This window comes from Lolium rigidum, chromosome 5 (assembly GCF_022539505.1).
Source record: "Lolium rigidum isolate FL_2022 chromosome 5, APGP_CSIRO_Lrig_0.1, whole genome shotgun sequence".
Lineage (NCBI taxonomy): Eukaryota > Viridiplantae > Streptophyta > Magnoliopsida > Poales > Poaceae > Lolium > Lolium rigidum.
The window spans coordinates 162,765,378-162,783,343 of NC_061512.1; the positions used below are offsets into that span (position 1 = coordinate 162,765,378).

Consider the following 17,966-nt stretch of genomic DNA (forward strand, 5'->3'; position numbering starts at 1 on the left):
TAAGAAGGCTAACTTGTATCCTCTTCTAGCCTCCCTGGAAGATATGATCTGGATACCACTTAACTCTGAAATTTGATTTTATACACGCACAATCCCATTTGATAACGACAAAAAATATGTAGCATAATGCCTATCACTTGATGTTCCTTATCAGGTAGCTTCCGCTTCTTCAGGCGGTCCAGAATTCCCAATCGACTTCAAGAGCCCTCCCTATAAATGTCATAACAGTTCTTAACTATTGTATTATACCAGCTGAGAACTCGGCTATTGCCCCTGATATCATCAGAACTGTATTCCCAGTTGGGACGCTTGACTTGCACTAAATGTGCGCCCAACTTTGTCAATTTACAAATACCGGCGAAAACCTTGCATTTTTTCCTTAAGAGTGTCGCATAAAGAATTTTTGAGAAACAAGAATGTTGCTACAAATGAATGGGCAAATAGAACAGTTCTTCGATAAACAAGGATGTCTGTTTTGCATATAAAGTAACACCGACTTACCTTGCCTGAGACCTTGTCCATCTCTCCCGTAATGTGAGACATCAGTGATGACTTGCCGGACCCGACTGTTCCAACCACCGTCGCAAGCTCGCCTCTATGTACCTCCATATTAATCCCCTTCAACACAATCTCCAGCACTGGTTCTCCCTCCACACTTCAGGTAATTTAAACGAACTTGCCTTCTCCACAACATCAGTGCAAAAGGAGAATACCACAGAACCATCTCATTCAATCACAGTAGGAGAATAACACAGATTATTTAACATCCAGGAATACTCATGGTAGGTGGCCCTGTTATCCCTAACCCAAAGAAAAGGAGTGAGAGAGATCAATGCAGCCTCTGGTGATGAATCAAGGACTCTTCCCTTACCTGCACCCTTGAAATCATCAACAACATACGTTGCCTATTTGGTTGTTCCCATACTTTAGCATTGCCACAATTTGTTATCCATATGGTCCATCTGTCATAGAATGAATTTTTTTGCTAAGTTTTGCCACACTTTGTGGCATCCAATATTCCAGCCACACTTGCCAAAGTTAGGCTTGGCAAAGTGTGGCTGGGAACCAAACAGGCCCAAACAAACAAATACATATCTGCATCTTTGGAAATTTTAATATTTCAAGAGAAAAAAAATTGTAAAGGAAAATTAGACACACACACACACACACCAGAGGGCGAAATTGGGTATTCCTCAAGTTTTCCATTGGCACATTGTGAAGTACATGATTATAACATGGGTAGAAAAACTAAAACTCAAACTATTTATTCAACTGGGTCAAAGCTAGTGTGTACAGACTTGGGTCCAAGTGATCACTTGAGTACTTTGTCCATGACTTCCTCCAGGAACCACAATAACCTAGCAACCCACATAACTGCTAGCTCACTGAACTATTTTTCAAGCAGCCCCTGAAGCCACATTCATGTTTCTAAGATCAGGTGTAATCCAAATAGGAGCCGGAAAGTTGGCACAAAGCTGAGGAGATACATGTTCTTCCTTGCTGTTATCATCCAAGTTGAGAATTCCCATATCACGTTGCTTATTCTTAAATCCCAATGTCCACAACGCATTATCGTCAGTAAAGTAGGCATGATTTGCCCTAAGAGACGGGTATTCTTCAGCACTGAGACAAAGCGATTGATTATGCCCAAGAAACAAAACATGGTCACGCAAGCAATTGATTTCCTTGAGTCCACTTTCCGCAGCTTCAACTTGATATATTCTGAATCCTGTAGTATTCCAAAACACAGATGCCCCAGGGTCAGGTTCTATATCATAATCCTCAAAGACTCTCCAAATGAGCAGAAGATCACCCCATGGAGCTTGAACAATGTACACGTACTCATGTTCATACTTCCTGGGTGTGCTTATAATCATCCTCGTTGTGATCAGAGGGCCACTAAGATCAAAAGTGCGAAGATCTCCTGTTTTGGACACAGCATACAACAGGCCATCCTTGTAAATGCAATCACAGTAGAGATCATGAGGTGGCAGCCAGGTCCATTTATCATCCCCTACCCTTGCAAAAGAGAGCCGGCGCAACGGATTATGGATGAGCACCACAATGTAGCTTCCCGTGGATGCATCAGGGAACACAAACGCCTTATATTGGAGTTTGTACCGCAGCTTGTCAAGGGCAAAGATCCACGATGAGTTACAACCACACATTCCAGTGTGCCATGAGAACTCATACTTGTGGAGAACGCCGTACTCGTCGAAGATGGGCTTCACGTGCTCGATTGTGATCACTGAAGGTAGAGCAATCTGTTCACATGTGATCGGATTGACAAGATGCATCTCAGATCTCTCATCAACAGTAACCAGCAAGCCATGAGAGGACCCGATCAAACACCTAGTGCGGATAGGTGGCTCTGGAAGAGTTAACTTGTATGATCTCTTTTCACTGAAGCTGTAGAGGTAAGCAGAGCTATCACTTGCAGATTCAGAAGTATAGAGGAGGCACGGCGTCTGCGACAGTTTATACTGTCCAAGGCTTCGTAGGCTGGTAAATGCAGAGTGCCAAGAGAGGCAGACGGCGCCAGCACGTATAAGGTCAGGCATTTCAAGTGTGCCGAAGATACCCATTAAGATGTCCTGAGGCAGCTCTGGCGATGTGCCCACCATAGTCTCAGTCAGTGGTTGATGAACATCTTTGCAGAATTTCTTCAGTGAACTGGGAGTGAAGCCTAGCAGCTTTGGCAAAACTCTGAAGACTAGGGAGCACAAATATGTCCAATGTATAGCTAGACTCCCTAAGCTCATTATCGAGGCGACGCTACAGAGCTCCATGGGAGCAGGTCAGCTGGGTCTCTCTGCAAAGATATGGAGCTTCGGCCAATCAGACAAATTTCTTCAGTATAATAACTGAGGGAAGGCAGACTCGTGGCTAAATTTCTTCAGTAGTAACTCCCTAAGTCGCAAAGACAAACCTGATGCTTGGACAAATCTGACAAATTTCTTCAGACGAAAGGCACCAATCGAAGGCAGACTCCTAATTCGAAGAGGTGAAGCAAATCCGAGTCCAAATTGCGATACGGATATCAAAGATCCGGACTTCTGGTTACTCGCTAACGGAATTGCGCTCCGTTTCTTCTCCGAATTCTGCCCTTGCAAGCTAGGGGCTAGAGGAGGAGCCCTAAACGGCAGCAGGCGAGACGACGGGATTAATCCCCCTGGAGAAGGAAGGGGGAGGAGCCGACTACGTTTATGGTGAGCTGCTGCGAGGAGCAAGCTGGCTTCCGCCGCCGTTCGCAGCGGTGGCGACGTGAGGTGACCTTGGAGGTTAGTGGAAGTGGTGGACCTGGTGGAGAAGCCAACAAAAGTGGTTGTTCGGATAACACGTAGAAGAAAACAAACTTAAGCATTAAGCACTCGCCCTCCCAAAGGCTGTGTATATGCTTTTGGGGAGTGCCGGCGCCCAAATCTCCGCGGCTCCCAAAAATATTTTTTAGCCAACGTGCCCCAACTTTGCATTCGGCGCCTCTAATCGAATCTAGTAGAAAGGGAGGTTAGCGGGGGACGCCAGCGCGCTGGGTGTTGGCGGAAACGACGCGAAAGAGAAGCCACGGGAAATGTCTGCATGATGTGGACCCGCCCTGTCAGCGTCGGCGGATTCATCTTCCTCATCGTCTTCCGCGCCCGTCAAAGCCTGCTCGTCTTTCGCGTCGAGTCGCGTCAGCGTTAATGTGTCTGCTCGTATTCAGGGCCGCCTGCTCGCCTTCCGCGTCGAGTCGTGTCGGCGTTAATGCGTTTGTACGTCTTTAGCGCCACCTGCTCGTCTTCAGCGGCAACGTTAATGCCCACCAACGTCATCTGCGAGCCATCTCCGTCGCGCCAGCGCGAGTGGACGCCACCGCCGGAATACAAGGCGGCGGTGTCCATCGTCAAGGTGGACGACGACCCGAAGGAGTTCCCTGGGCTACACCAAGCCCAGCTACAATCCTTCGCGGCGACGAACGAGTTCGGCGAGGCGTGGTGCGCGGCAGACTATCAACGCGAGGAGGAGGAGCGCCGCCGTCGCCTTGGCCTCGTCATCAACCTCGACGACGGCGAGGAGGCTGGCCCGTCCAGCAGGCCGCGCAGGAGGCGCGGCGACGCCGGCTAGGGCTGCTGCAGCTACTTTACGCAGCCGAAGGTGGAGGAGCCTGACGATGGCGAGGACTACGCGACGGCGATGTACCGCCACCTAGGGCTAGGGCACAACGGCGACAGTTGCTAGTTTTTTTTAATCTATGTTTTAAAATTTGTATAAATATCGACCAAATATGGCCGAACTATCAATGAATTTACTTTGTCTTCGAATTTTGTTATATTTTACAAATTTAATTTTTTTTTGTATAGGGGCCGCGACTGGCAGCCACCCGGCTCCTATTTTAGTTTTACCGTTGGCGCCCCCTATATGGGCCCTAAAACGGTTGCACCGAAGCCCATATAGGGGGGGGGGGGGCGAGTGATGTGCTCTAAGCTCAAAATTTGTATGGATTTTTTCTTAATATTCATTGTCAGTTTGACACAAGGCGAAAGGGAGGTCACTCATTGGATCCATATGTGGTCCTTCTTGCAACCGGTGGAGGAACGTCGAGACATGGATATTGGGTGCAACATTCGGCGACGGTCGCACGGGATTTCTCCAGTCAGTGCGGTTGGCGGTCTGAGAAAAGGCTCACATCATGATGCTCCATCGCTTTTTTCTTCTAGCTTTTTTTAGGTGGCTTATCCATGTTGAGACTTTAAGTGATCCATGAGCTGTAATAATTATGTACTGCTACTACTGTTTTGGTGCGACTTACTTTAATAAAGAGCCGTATGCATCAATTGATGCAGAGGGAGGGCACCCCATTTTGAGAAAAAAAAACAAGGCGAAAGGGATTAGCTGAATAGATCCCACCCAAACAGTAGGGTCTAGCTACTTTCAGGGTGAAATGACTGAAAAAATGGAACTTTATCAGTTCGGCTTATTACACCATCAGTCTCCCAAAATACTTGAAATGGTTGAATCTATCTGCCTTTCTTGTATAGTTAGGTGAATTTCCCATCATGTGTCTCGATGTTACATTTTCATCTAGCACTCCGTACTACAGTGTGATTCAATAGGCCCTAGTTGTTAAGTTTAGCACCAATTTCATCCAAGAAGAACCCGCATGATCCGCTCCCCTCCTGCAGTGCGCCTAAAGTAATGACCCGGAGAAGCCAAGAACTGTGAAATGTCTTCCTTTCAGAAAATAACTGCGAAATGTCCAACCACTGAAGTAGATCAAACAGACTACAACGTAACAAAAGCTACCAAACAAGGTGGTACATTGCCAGTTCCCTCATAACCTCATGACAATTTATACAAGAATAACAATGTAATAAGCATTCCCATTAGCACGAAACAACATCAGTACGTCTTTACTGAAATAAGAAGAGAGGGTGGCAGATACAAGCTAGATGCTGAGGCACTAATAAGGTTACGACTGCAAACGCATTCGCATGCACATGGTTCAGAACTCCTGTGCTATATGGAGTAGCTGCTTAGATTCTAATCTCCGAGGTCGACAATTAAAACACTTTCCTCTTCAGACGGTTTTCCGAACGCGGGGTGCTGCTCGAGTCAGGTTGTTCGTCTGCGCTCAAATCAGCATCGCTGTCATCATCTGGGTCTTCCAAACCAAGGTTCAAGTTTAGCTCGGTGCTGCCACTTTTTCTGGTAGGGTTCTGCGGCAAAGCCTGCAAGAGGATACTGAGACATGAGTTTTATCACTCTAGTATGGAGAATGTAGTGCACGTTTTATCTATCTGGTAAGTGGTAAGTAGAATGCCCTATTGATAAACGTAAAAACTGAAATTGATGTCACGCAAGGGGAAAAAAAGCTTAAGAGGTGCATTCTGAATTTTCTGTGCAAAATGATTAATGGGATCCTTGCTCAGTTACTTGCATAAGGGAAAAAAGGTTACCACAATAGATCTAAGAAATGAACTCAACAGTAGACTGTTGCTAGGAGCTCCCAAATGAAATGATTGAAAATTTATAACTTGATGTATCAATTGGGTCTATTCAGTTATATCTGTTTCCCAAATAAAAGATGAACTAATTCTAAATAGATGAAATGACTGAAGTCACCCTGGATTTGTTGCATCTTCATCGAGCAACTAGATTTACTAGATAGGCATTGATGACAGTCTTTCTCAGTGCACACATAGTTCTAGAGAAATTCAGTGCATCCGCTGGATCGAAGCCTCTAACTAAAGCTAACCTGAAGCTCAACATCACTGACAATGACTACAGGAACAAACTAAAAGAGCATTAAGTCCTACCCAAAATTGGTTGCATCCACAAGAGAATATTAGATTTCCCCAACAATTGTAAAGCATCGAAAGAAGTCTTTCTAAATCCTGGACTATGATGCCTGGTCTGATTTGAACTAAGAACTTCCAAAACCATGCAACATGAACCAGATCTCTGTTTTGGACACTTTTTTTTTCTTTTCGGGGTTTCAAATAGTGTGAAATAATCTTAGATGTAGGAAATGCTAGGTAATTGAAGTTTAATATAGACTGTTTTAGAAAGTTCAGGGTTTAATATAGACAGCTTCATAGTTTTGGGTTCAAATCGGACCAAGCAAACTAGACTTCTTTTTTTCAAAACATGTCTGATTACAGGTGTCACGAACTAAAATAAAGATAAGAAAACCAGGTAATCAACCAATGGCCTTCAGTTTAACTATCAGTGCAACTACTAAATAGACTAATTGAGGAACCCCACTAATAATCCTCAAATTTCTGACCACAAGGCTAAACCTTGAGGCAGATTCACAGAAAAATCACTCAGAAATCTCCACAATCTCGTGAACCACCACGACCCATCTTGAACGAGTGTTGCTAAAATTGAAAGGCCTAGTATCATCAACTCAAATCTAGCAAATCCTACAATGTTTACGCCCCAAAACCCTAGCGCAACCCAAGCTGAAGTAGAATGCCAAATCCTACATCTACCATCGTCCGGACACTGGTTGTTGGTACCAAAGTCATCCAAGAAGAATACGCGTGACCTATCCCATCCTACATTGTGCCTAAAACTATGACCGGGGAGAAGCCAAGAACTGCGACATTGTCCGCCCTCCGAAGCAGATCGAACCAACAAGGGCGCAAGGAACCATCCACACAGCTGAAAAGACCTAATCCTTGGAGCTCGAGCAGCCTTACCGGAACGTACCGCCGCCTGGTGGCGGCCGCGGCGACCTCCTTGCCGCTGCCGTTACCGTCGCCGGCGCCGGCGCCGTTCACCGGCGCCCACTTGAGCAGCACCATCTTGTTGCCCCTGGGGCACCCAATGGGGCCCATACCGGCGGAGGCGGATCCCGCGCCGCCGCCGCCGCCGCTGGCCCCGCCAGCGAGTGGGGCCCACGCCTTGCGCCACTTCCTGACGGTCCCGCTGAAGGAGGCGTTGCTGCTGCCGACGGGGCCGTACCGCGTGGAGGAGCGGCTAAGGCGGGCGCCCACGGCGTCCATCTTCAGGGCGCAAGCGGCGGCGGTGGCGGCGGCTGTCCTCCGGCGAGGCGGATTGAGAGTAGGGTGCAGTGCAGGGGCTTGGTCCTCCGGCTGATTGGCGAACTCTGGAGAGGTCGAGCGCGTAGGGGCTGTTTGGTCCTCGAGTGGCTAAGGGTGGCCGGTTGCCAGCCGTTTGGTTGGGAGGATGAAAGAGGCCGATTGGTAGCCCGGGTTCCTTCCAAACAGGTCATCGTGTTGGGGGAATTTTTTTCCGGAATTGCTAAGTTTAGGTTTGGTAGAGATGCTTACGGCGAATAAGCAATATGTCATACCCTATCTATCATAGATACCTATATAGAGGCTGGCTGATTTCTCAGCCTATGAGCAACTCAACGTCTGCTATAGCAACAGTTGCTGAATAGTGTCTTACGATGAACAGTGTCGATGAACAGTGATGGTGGCTGAACAGTACTCGATGTACAGCGGGGTCGTCATGAACAGTACCCGAACAGTGCCGTTTTTCCTGTCTCGCGTTAATTTTCGACGCAACTTCCGACAAAAAAATAAGTTCGACAATTTAATATATTTTTTGAACAATCGCGATATTTAGAGCAAACGGCCAAATACGGATATTTAGTGCATTTTCAAAATAAAAAAACTCAATAAAATGATGCCACGGGCGCGACGTTTTTCTCCCTCTCGCGGTAATTTTTCGCCACAACATCTAACACAAAAAAAGTTTTGCCGATTTAATATATTTACCTCATATTTACGCCATTTAGACCAAACGGCCAAATGCTGATGTTTAGTGCATTTTCAAAAATACTACTGTTCAAAAACTAGGCCGATTCAACGTGTTGTGGGTATACTTCATAGGTGTACCATCGACAGTGCCTAGATCCGGCAAGCCCGGGTGGCCCATAGATGGTGATGTGGCATGTGGCCCATCGGGCAGCCCAGTTGTTGTTGATCCTGAAGGATGAAGTCCAGCCCAGGATAGGGAAGCCGGATCCCAACCGACCTTCGGAGGAAACCGGATCCGTGGAGGCTCATATGGAACCCGGATCCAGTACGACGTAGATAGGAAAGCGGATCCTTGACGTACACGGCAAGACATTGTACCGTAGTTAGGCAACCTGTGATCCGGCTAGGACTCTCCATGTAAACCCTAGATCCGTGCGCCTTTATAAGCCGGATCCCGGGAGCCCTAGAGGCACAACCACAACTCATTGTAACAACGCGAAAGCGCCCAGATAATTCCAGACAAGCAGCAGTAGGCCCTATCATCGTGTAGGTGATCCGAAGCTGGGTAAATCGCGTACCACTGTCCCGTGTGCACTCCGCCCTATGGCCCCTACTTCTTCTCCCCCTCGTGAGGATCCCTCCTTCGAGGTACCGTAGAATAGGCAACGGCAGTTGGCGCCCACCGTGGGGCCAGCGGCGTCTGGAGGCCGGAACCGGGAGGGTTCCGCCATGGGAAGCTACGACGACACCATCGCTGTGGGGCGCGTCCTTTACGCCGGAAATCTTCCAATCATCCCTCCGGACGAGTGCTGGATTCCGGCTAAGACTAACCCTGTCAAGCTCTCCATCGTCCCAGTTGGCGGCATACACATCTTCATCGGCGAAACCGTCGATTCCGACGGAAACGCTCTGGTAAGTAGCGTTGACGCGACCGCCGCTGAGCAGGACGCAGTCGCGAAGATCCGATCTGAGATGCAGGAGCTTCCTAAGAAAGATTCCGCCTTAGATCTGAAAATTTTAAAACCCACCCAATCCGCCCCTAAGCAGGAAATAACGGTGGAAGACCAATGCAGATCCGCCTGGGTCTCCCAGGTGTTAGAGAAGCAAAGGTGTCACTTCGTGCACTTCTTAGCCCATACCGCAGGAGCCACCCCTCAAGAAGTCGGAGCAGGCCCCATGCAGGTTGAGGAACCGGAAAATAACGCTGCACCGGATCAGCAGGAGGCTGTCGGAGAAAGCAGTGCTCCGGGTGAAGAATTGATCCTGGGTAACCTAAGCCCAATTTCCGGAGATGCCCCCTCCATGTATACCGATGAGTTCGATCGCAAGGTGAAGGAGTTTGGATACGGTGATCAACCTGAAGTTGAATCCGCCCAGCCTAAACAGGTTCTCGCAACCTTGGCGGCGCTGGATCAACGGGAATCAGAGGATGAAAACACCCACTCCGACCCACAACCATCCCGTGCAGGATCTCCGCTATCAAGGGAACGTCTGCATAAGGAAGTCCTGTCCCCAGAAGAACTGGTTGATCAGGCAGGCATGGAGGCAATCGCACACTCGGATATCCTCAACAAACCCATAACTCCTGAAGATGCAGCAGATGCAGAAGCTCTAGAAGCAAAAAGACAGGAGATGCTGGCAACAACCCAAAAATTCGCCACCACCGCAGCAGCAATGCTAGATGAGAAGAAGGAGGCCGCGAACTTCGTGGACAATTTTCTCAAGCGAGAGCGTGAGGTGGACGAGTCATTGGTAAAAGTCAAGCAACTCCGGAGACATTGGGAGGACAAGATCACCGAAGCTCAACAAGAAGCTGATAGGATCAGGCGAGACGCTGTAGCTCCTCGCAGGATCACCTTCGCAACCCCTACCGAGCAACAGCCGCTCGCAACTCCAAAGGATAACATGAAGAAGGCTGCGGAAATCTTGAAAAAGAAGGACGAGGAGATTGATATCGACTACGTCCGTACGCTCGTAGCCTCAGCAATGAAGCAGCAGAGCAAGGCAGATACTTCGCGTAAGTTGGAATCCAACCCAGATCATTGCATCTCTACCGCGCATAAGGACGCCTACGACAATCGCCATCGCGATAACGAATCGCGAACCGGATCCTCAGAACGCAGAAGGAAAATCAGAGAACGCCCAAATCCAATCCCTGTACCATCAAAGACGCATCCGTCAGATCCGAAAAAGGGAAAGGATGCAATGTACACTGGAAGGGACAAGTACCGTAACCCCTCACCTCCGCCCAAGGGGTATCCGCGTCCTCCACCTCCTCGCCGCCGTAGTCCAGTCGGAAACACCAGACCCCATGGTCCAGGTGGAATTAACATCCGCGACAACGTGCCGCCCCCAAGGAACAGAGAGCGCACGCCGGAACACCGCCGAAGCCGGAACACTGCTCGTGAGCCCGAGCCTAGGAGGAGCCGGAATGAAGAGCGTGACCCGAAGCCTCGCAGAAGCCGGAACGACGAAGGCAGCCAGCACCATGGTAAAGGCAGCCATCGAAGCCGGAGTCAACATCGCGAAGGGCGGGGAGAATCCGAAGGCGGAAGCAAAAAGTCACATCGGCCCCCTCGCAGATCTCCCTCACCACCACCTAGCGGTGGAGGCGGAGGTGGAGGCGGAGGCGGTGGCCGGAGATCTCGCTCTCGCTCAAAATCCCCCCGCCATGGCTCGCGTGACGCGCGGGAACGTCTCAATGAATACAAAACTGACTACATCGGCCCAAAGTGCTTTGGCAGGATGATTCGAGAGGAACCAAAGCCAAGGATGAACCTCAAGCTACCCGGAAACCTGAAGAATTATGATGGCACAGAAAGGCCGGATACCTGGATCGAAGATTACTACAATGCAGTGACCTTTGCCGGAGGAACCCCTAACATCGCCTGCCGCATGCTTCAGCTGTACCTTGTAGGTCCAGCCCGGATCTTTTGCTGGTTCGACCTGAAGAACGCCTTCGAAAAACACTTCAGGGGCACCTACAAAAGACCTGCCACAACAAGCGATCTACAGGCCTGTATCCAGAAGAAGGGTGAAACATCAAGGAACTTCCTCACCCGATGGCTAGCAACAAGGAGCGAGTGTGAAAATGTTGATCACACCACGGCTATGCACGCCTTTATAGGTGGATTGCAGAGGGGAGGATTGCTGCGGCACAAGCTCACTTGCTTGGCTAACGCAAACAAACTGACTTTGGATGACATGATCTCCATTGCCAGCGATCATACTGCCGCCGATGACGACGCAGGCGGAGATCTAGCAGCTACATCAATTCCCCTGCATCAGCAGAAGAAGAACCGTGATAACGGCAACAACAGCGGCACTAAGCGGAAAAATCACCCTGATGACCAGAAGAATGGCGGATCCGAGATGGTCGCCATAGCCTTTCAGCGCGGAGGTCAAGGAGGTGGAAGAGGCCGTGGTCGCGGAGGCGGAGCCGGCAGGGGCCAGCAGCGTAGTGACGAGGTCACCGCTTCCGGATCCCGCGCTCCCCAAACTTACGAAGAGTACAGAGACATGCCCTGCCTGGCCCATCTGGATCCGGCTACAGGGAAGTCCACTCACACTAACCGCAATTGCAAGTGGGTCAACGACCTGAAAATGACTCGGAAGCAGGATACAAGCGAGCCCGGAAGCACCGCCCACGCGGCAAAGGAGGCAAGGGCAAGAACAAGGACAAAGAGGAAGACAGTTTCGAGGCGATGGATGAGGATGATGCTTCGCCGGATCCCAAGGAAGGATCCGCAGCTAAATCCAATCCCTTCGGCAAAAAGAGTGTAGGTGCGTACCACACCTTCCTCGGAACCCCAACAGTCCGCGCCAGCAAGTCAGCTTTCCGGATCCTGAACGCCACGGCTTCCGGCCGTGCCGCAGTATGTCGGTGGTCGGAAATTCCGTGCACGTTTGATAGGCAGGATCATCCTACCATCGTGCCAAAAGAGTGCTACGCCTTGGTTGTAAGTCCCCGCATCGACGGCTATGACTTCTCCAAGTGCCTTATGGATGGCGGAGCCAGCTTGAACATCATGTATCTGGAGACTCTGGATCGGATGAACCTCACCAAGGAACAGCTCAAACATAGCAACACTGAATTTCACGGTGTGGTTCCAGGTAAAAAGGCGAATTCCCTCGGTAGCATCAGACTTCCCGTGGCCTTCGGCGACATTAATAATTTCCGCGAAGAGATGATCACGTTTGAGGTCGTGCCTTTCAAGAGCTCCTACCATGTCATGTTCGGCAGGCCCACCTACCACAAGTTTCACGCAAGAGCGTGCTACATCTACAACAAGCTCAAGATTCCGGGTCCCAATGGTATGATTACCGTATCCGGAGACTACAAAAAGGCTCATGAGTGCGAGTTGGGCGAAGCCGCCTTCGCAGAGTCTGTGATATCTGGAGAGGAGCTGAAAGGCTACAGAGCCGCGGTGGATCCGACAGAGATGCAGACCACCAAGAAGCAGATCTCCGAACAGAAAAAACTCCTTCAAGGCCGCGATAGAGACCAAAAAGATCAACTTCAGGGAAGGCGATGCTACCAAGCAGGTCTCGGTCGGAGCCAACATGGACCCCAAATAGGAAGACGCGCTCGTCGAGTTCCTCTGCGCTAACGTGGACATCTTCGCATGGCAGCCTTTTGACATGTCCGGAGTACCTAGGGAACTCGCCGAGCACTACCTCAACATAAACCCGAGGGCTAAACCGGTGAAGCAAGCTATGCGACGCTCTGGAGATAAGAAGCGCCGCGCCATAGGAATGGAATTAGCGAAGTTACAAGAGGCAGGTTTTGTAGTAGAAGTTATCCATACTGATTGGGTCGCAAATCCCGTTGATACGCGTGAAGCACACGTCCGTTGGGAACCTGATGGCGTGTATTTCACACGTTCGTTGGGGAACCCCAAGAGGAAGGTATGATGCGCACAGCAGCAAGTTTTCCCTCAGAAAGAAACCAAGGTTTATCGAACCAGGAGGAGCCAAGAAGCACGTTGAAGGTTGATGGCGGCGGGATGTAGTGCGGCGCAACACCGGAGATTCCGGCGCCAACGTGGAACCCGCACAACACAACCAAAGTACTTTGCCCCAACGAAACAAGTGAGGTTGTCAATCTCACCGGCTTGCCGTAACAAAGGATTAACCGTATTGTGTGGAGATGATTGTTTGCGAGAGAAAACAATAAAACAAGTATTGCGAGCAGATTTGTATTTCGAGTATTAAAAGAATGGTCCGGGGTCCACAGCTCACTAGAGGTGTCTCTCCCATAAGATAAAAGCATGTTGGGTGAACAAATTACAGTCGGGCAATTGACAAATAGAGAGGGCATAACAATGCACATACATGTCATGATAAGTATAGTGAGATTTAATTGGGCATTACGACAAAGTACATAGACCGCCATCCAACTGCATCTATGCCTAAAAAGTCCACCTTCAGGTTATCGTCCGAACCCCTCCAGTATTAAGTTGCTAACAACAGACAATTGCATTAAGTATGGTGCGTAATGTAATCAATAACTACATCCTCGGACGTAGCATCAATGTTTTATCCCTAGTGGCAACAAGACAAAGACAACCTTAGAACTTTCTCGTCATCGTCCTGGTGTCAATGCGGGCATGAACCCACTATCGAGCATAAATACTCCCTCTTGGAGTTACTAGCATCAACTTGGCCGAGCCTCTACTAATAACGGAGAGCATGCAAGATCATAAACAACACATATGCAATAACTTGATAATTAACATAACATGGTATTCTCTATCCATCGGATCCCGACAAACACAACATAGAGTATTACGGATAGATGATCTTGATCATGTTAGGCAGCTCACAAGATCCAACAATGAAGCACAATGAGGAGAAGACAACCATCTAGCTACCGCTATGGACCCATAGTCCAGGGGTGAACTACTCACTCATCACTCCGGAGGCGACCATGGCGGTGTAGAGTCCTCCGGGAGATGAATCCCCTCTCCGGCAGGGTGCCGGAGGAGATCTCCAGAATCCCCCGAGATGGGATTGGCGGCGGCGGCGTCTCTGGAAGGTTTTCCGTATCGTGGTTTTTTTCGCCTCAGGGGTTTCGCGACGGAGGCTTTAAGTAGGCGGAAGGGCGGAGTCGGAGGGCTGACGAGGGGCCCACACCATAGGGCGGCGCGGGCCCCCCTTGGCCGCGCCGCCTTGTGGTGTCGCCACCTCGTGGCCCCACTTCGTATGCTCTTCGGTCTTCTGGAAGGTTCGTGGCAAAATAGGCCCCCGGGTCTTGATTTCGTCCAATTCCGAGAATATTTCGTTACTAGGATTTCGAAACCAAAAACAGCAGAAAACAAGCAATCGGCACTTCGGCATCTTGTTAATAGGTTAGTTCCAGTAAAATGCACGAATATGACATAAAGTGTGCATAAAACATGTAGGTATCATCAATAATATGGCATAGAACATAAGAAATTATCAATACGTCGGAGACGTATCAAGCATCCCCAAGCTTAGTTCCGCTCGTTCCGAGCGGGTAAAACGATAACAAAGATAATTTCTGAAGTGACATGCCATCATAACCTTGATCATACTATTTGTAAACATATGTAATGAATGCAGCGATCATAACAATGGTAATGACATGAGTAAACAAGTGAATCATAAAGCAGAGACTTTTCATGAATAGTACTTCAAGACAAGCATCAATAAGTCTTGCATAAGAGTTAACTCATAAAGCAATAAATCAAAGTAAAGGCATTGAAGCAACACAAAGGAAGATTAAGTTTCAGCGGTTGCTTTCAACTTGTAACATATATATCTCATGGATAATTGTCAACATAGAGTAATATAACAAGTGCAATATGCAAGTATGTAGGAATCAATGCACAGTTCACACAAGTGTTTGCTTCTTGAGGTGGAGAGAGATAGGTGAACTGACTCAACATAAAAGTAAAAAGAATGGTCCTTCAAAGAGGAAAGCATCGATTGCTATATTTGTGCTAGAGCTTTTATTTTGAAAACATGAAACAATTTTGTCAACGGTAGTAATAAAGCATATGAGTTATGTAAATTATATCTTACAAGTTGCAAGCCTCATGCATAATATACTAATAGTGCCCGCACCTTGTCCTAATTAGCTTGGACTACCGGATCATTGCAATACACATGTTTTAACCAAGTGTCACAATGGGGTACCTCCATGCCGCCTGTACAAAGGTCTAAGGAGAAAGCTCGCATTTTGGATTTCTCGCTTTTGATTATTCTCAACTTAGACATCCATACCGGGATAACATGGACAACAGATAATGGACTCCTCTTTAATGCATAAGCATGTGGCAACAATTATTATTCTCATATGAGATTGAGGATATATGTCCAAAACTGAAACTTCCACCATGATTCATGGCTTTAGTTAGCGGCCCAATGTTCTTCTCTAACAATATGCATGCTCCAACCATAAAGGTGGTAGATCTCTCTTACTTCGGACAAGACGGACATGCATAGCAACTCACATGATATTCAACAAAGAATAGTTGATGGCGTCCCCTGAAGCATGGTTATCGCACAACAAGCAACTTAATAAGAGATAAAGTGCATAAGTACATATTCAATACCACAATAGTTTTTAAGCTATTTGTCCCATGAGCTATATATTGCAAAGGTGAATGATGGAATTTTAAAGGTAGCACTCAAGCAATTTACTTTGGAATGGCGGAGAAATACCATGTCGTAGGTAGGTATGGTGGACACAAATGGCATAGTGGTTGGCTCAAGTATTTTGGATGCATGAGAAGTATTCCCTCTCGATACAAGGTTTAGGCTAGCAAGGTTATTTGAAACAAACACAAGGATGAACGGTGCGGAAAAACTCACATAAAAGACATATTGTAAACATTATAAGACTCTACACCGTCTTCCTTGTTGTTCAAAACTCAATACTAGATATTATCTAGACTCTAGAGAAACCAAATATGCAAACCAAATTAGCAAGCTCTAAGTGTTTCTTCATTAATGGGTGCAAAGTATATGATGCAAGAGCTTAAACATGAGAACAACAATTGCCAAGTATCAAATTATCCAAGACATTTTAGAGTTACTACATGTAGTATTTTCCAATTCCAACCATATAACAATTTAACGAAGAAGAAACTTCGCCATGAATATTATGAGTAAAGCCTAAGGACATACTTGTCCATATGCTACAGCGGAGCGTGTCTCTCTCCCATACAGTGAATGCTAGGATCCATTTTATTCAAACAAAACAAAAAACAAAAACAAACCGATGCTCCAAGCAAAGTGCATAAGATGTGACGGAATAAAAATATAGTTTCAGGGGAGGAACCTGATAATGTTGTCGATGAAGAAGGGGATGCCTTGGGCATCCCCAAGCTTAGACGCTTGAGTCTTCTTAGAATATGCAGGGGTGAACCACCGGGCATCCCCAAGCTTACAGCTTTCACTCTCCTTGATCATATTGCATCATACTCCTCTCTTGATCCTTGAAAACTTCCTCCACACCAAACTCGAAACAACTCATTAGAGGGTTAGTGCACAATAAAAATTCACATGTTCAGAGGTGACACAATCATTCTTAACACTTCTGGACATTGCATAAAGCTACTGGACATTAATGGATCAAAGAAATTCATCCAACATAGCAAAAGAGGCAATGCGAAATAAAAGGCAGAATCTGTCAAGACAGAACAGTCCGTAAAGATGGATTTTATTAGGCCACCAGACTTATCTGAGGATCATGCACGTAAATTGGCTTAATTTTCTGAGCTACCTACAGGGAGGTAGACCCAGATTCGTGACAGCAAAGAAATCTGGAACTGCGCAGTAATCCAAATCTAGTACTTACTTTACTATCAAAGACTTTACTTGGCACAACAAAACTCAAAACTAAGATAAGGAGAGGTTGCTACAGTAGTAAACAACTTCCAAGACTCAAATATAAAACAAAAATGTGTAGTAAAAACATGGGTTGTCTCCCATAAGCGCTTTTCTTTAACGCCTTTCAGCTAGGCGCAGAAAGTGTATATCAAGTATTATCGGAGAGTGGTGCATCATCCTTACCTTGGGCTTTACCCTTACCTTTCTTGTTGTTTTTCTTTCTCTTTGATTTAGGAAATGTATGATTCCCCCCCGGTATAGAGGTGAAATCCAGGATGCCTTCTCCCACATCTATGACTCGCTCCCAATAGTTTTAGCAGTGGATCTTCCGAGTGTGATTTTTCCTGTCCCTACACATTCAATAACAAGATAATCAATGGATATTGTTCTTCCAAGAATGGTTGTATGCACACCTGCGGCTATTCCCTTAGGAATTATAACAGATTTATCAATGAGAGTTATTTCTTCTCCTCCTTCATCAACTCCCCAAAGTTTCAAAGATTTATAAATGCTCTCCGGTATAAGGCAAAATTCAGACATAATATCACAGCTTGGCACGAAGAGTTTGATCACCGATAACAATTTTAACAAGTAGGATCCCATAATGAAGGTTTAGAGTTCACTAAAACTTGTTCAAGACGATTACGAACATGGTGATAGTTGTCATCCAGGCGAGATGTACTTATCTCGAGATTGTTTAATCTATTATAAATGCTAATAAGGGCTGAATCAAAGTTATTAGCTGAATCATGTGATGCAACCAACTTCTTTATGGCATTAAAAGCTTGATACCCATTGCAATGAAGGAAATCTCCTCCCACTAAAGTATCCAAAGCATATCTATAGCGAATCATAAGACCAAAATAAAAATTACTAAGGAGCAAACTTAGAGTC

The 17,966-nt window shown here is 47.2% G+C and overlaps 2 protein-coding genes across 2 annotated transcripts; both read right to left on the minus strand.

Annotated features, from left to right (window-relative positions):
- Nucleotides 1–1,187: 1,187 nt before the first annotated feature.
- Nucleotides 1,188–2,880, minus strand: LOC124655297 (probable F-box protein At4g22165). Its single transcript, XM_047194215.1, has one exon. It carries the CDS (start codon nucleotides 2,787–2,789, stop codon nucleotides 1,398–1,400), a length of 1,392 nt encoding a protein of 463 aa, XP_047050171.1. The 5' UTR covers nucleotides 2,790–2,880; the 3' UTR covers nucleotides 1,188–1,397.
- A 2,332-nt stretch (nucleotides 2,881–5,212) lies between these two features.
- LOC124655260 lies at nucleotides 5,213–7,644 on the minus strand. Its single transcript, XM_047194183.1, has 2 exons — nucleotides 7,185–7,644; nucleotides 5,213–5,708 (listed from the first exon to the last, which is right to left on the minus strand). The coding sequence occupies exons 1-2, from the start codon at nucleotides 7,488–7,490 to the stop codon at nucleotides 5,541–5,543; spliced, it is 474 nt and encodes a 157-aa protein (XP_047050139.1). The 5' UTR covers nucleotides 7,491–7,644; the 3' UTR covers nucleotides 5,213–5,540.
- Between the last annotated feature and the right edge of the window lie 10,322 nt (nucleotides 7,645–17,966).

Bases quoted from the DNA above. Each gene is read 5' to 3' on its own strand.
- LOC124655297 (XM_047194215.1), bottom strand. From the start codon at position 2,789: ATGGAGCTCTGTAGCGTCGCCTCGATAATGAGCTTAGGGAGTCTAGCT.
- LOC124655260 (XM_047194183.1), bottom strand. From the start codon at position 7,490: ATGGACGCCGTGGGCGCCCGCCTTAGCCGCTCCTCCACGCGGTACGGC. The intron at 5,709-7,184 runs GTAAGGCTGCTC...ATCCTCTTGCAG, and splicing joins CCAGGCGGCGGTACGTTCCG to GCTTTGCCGCAGAACCCTAC.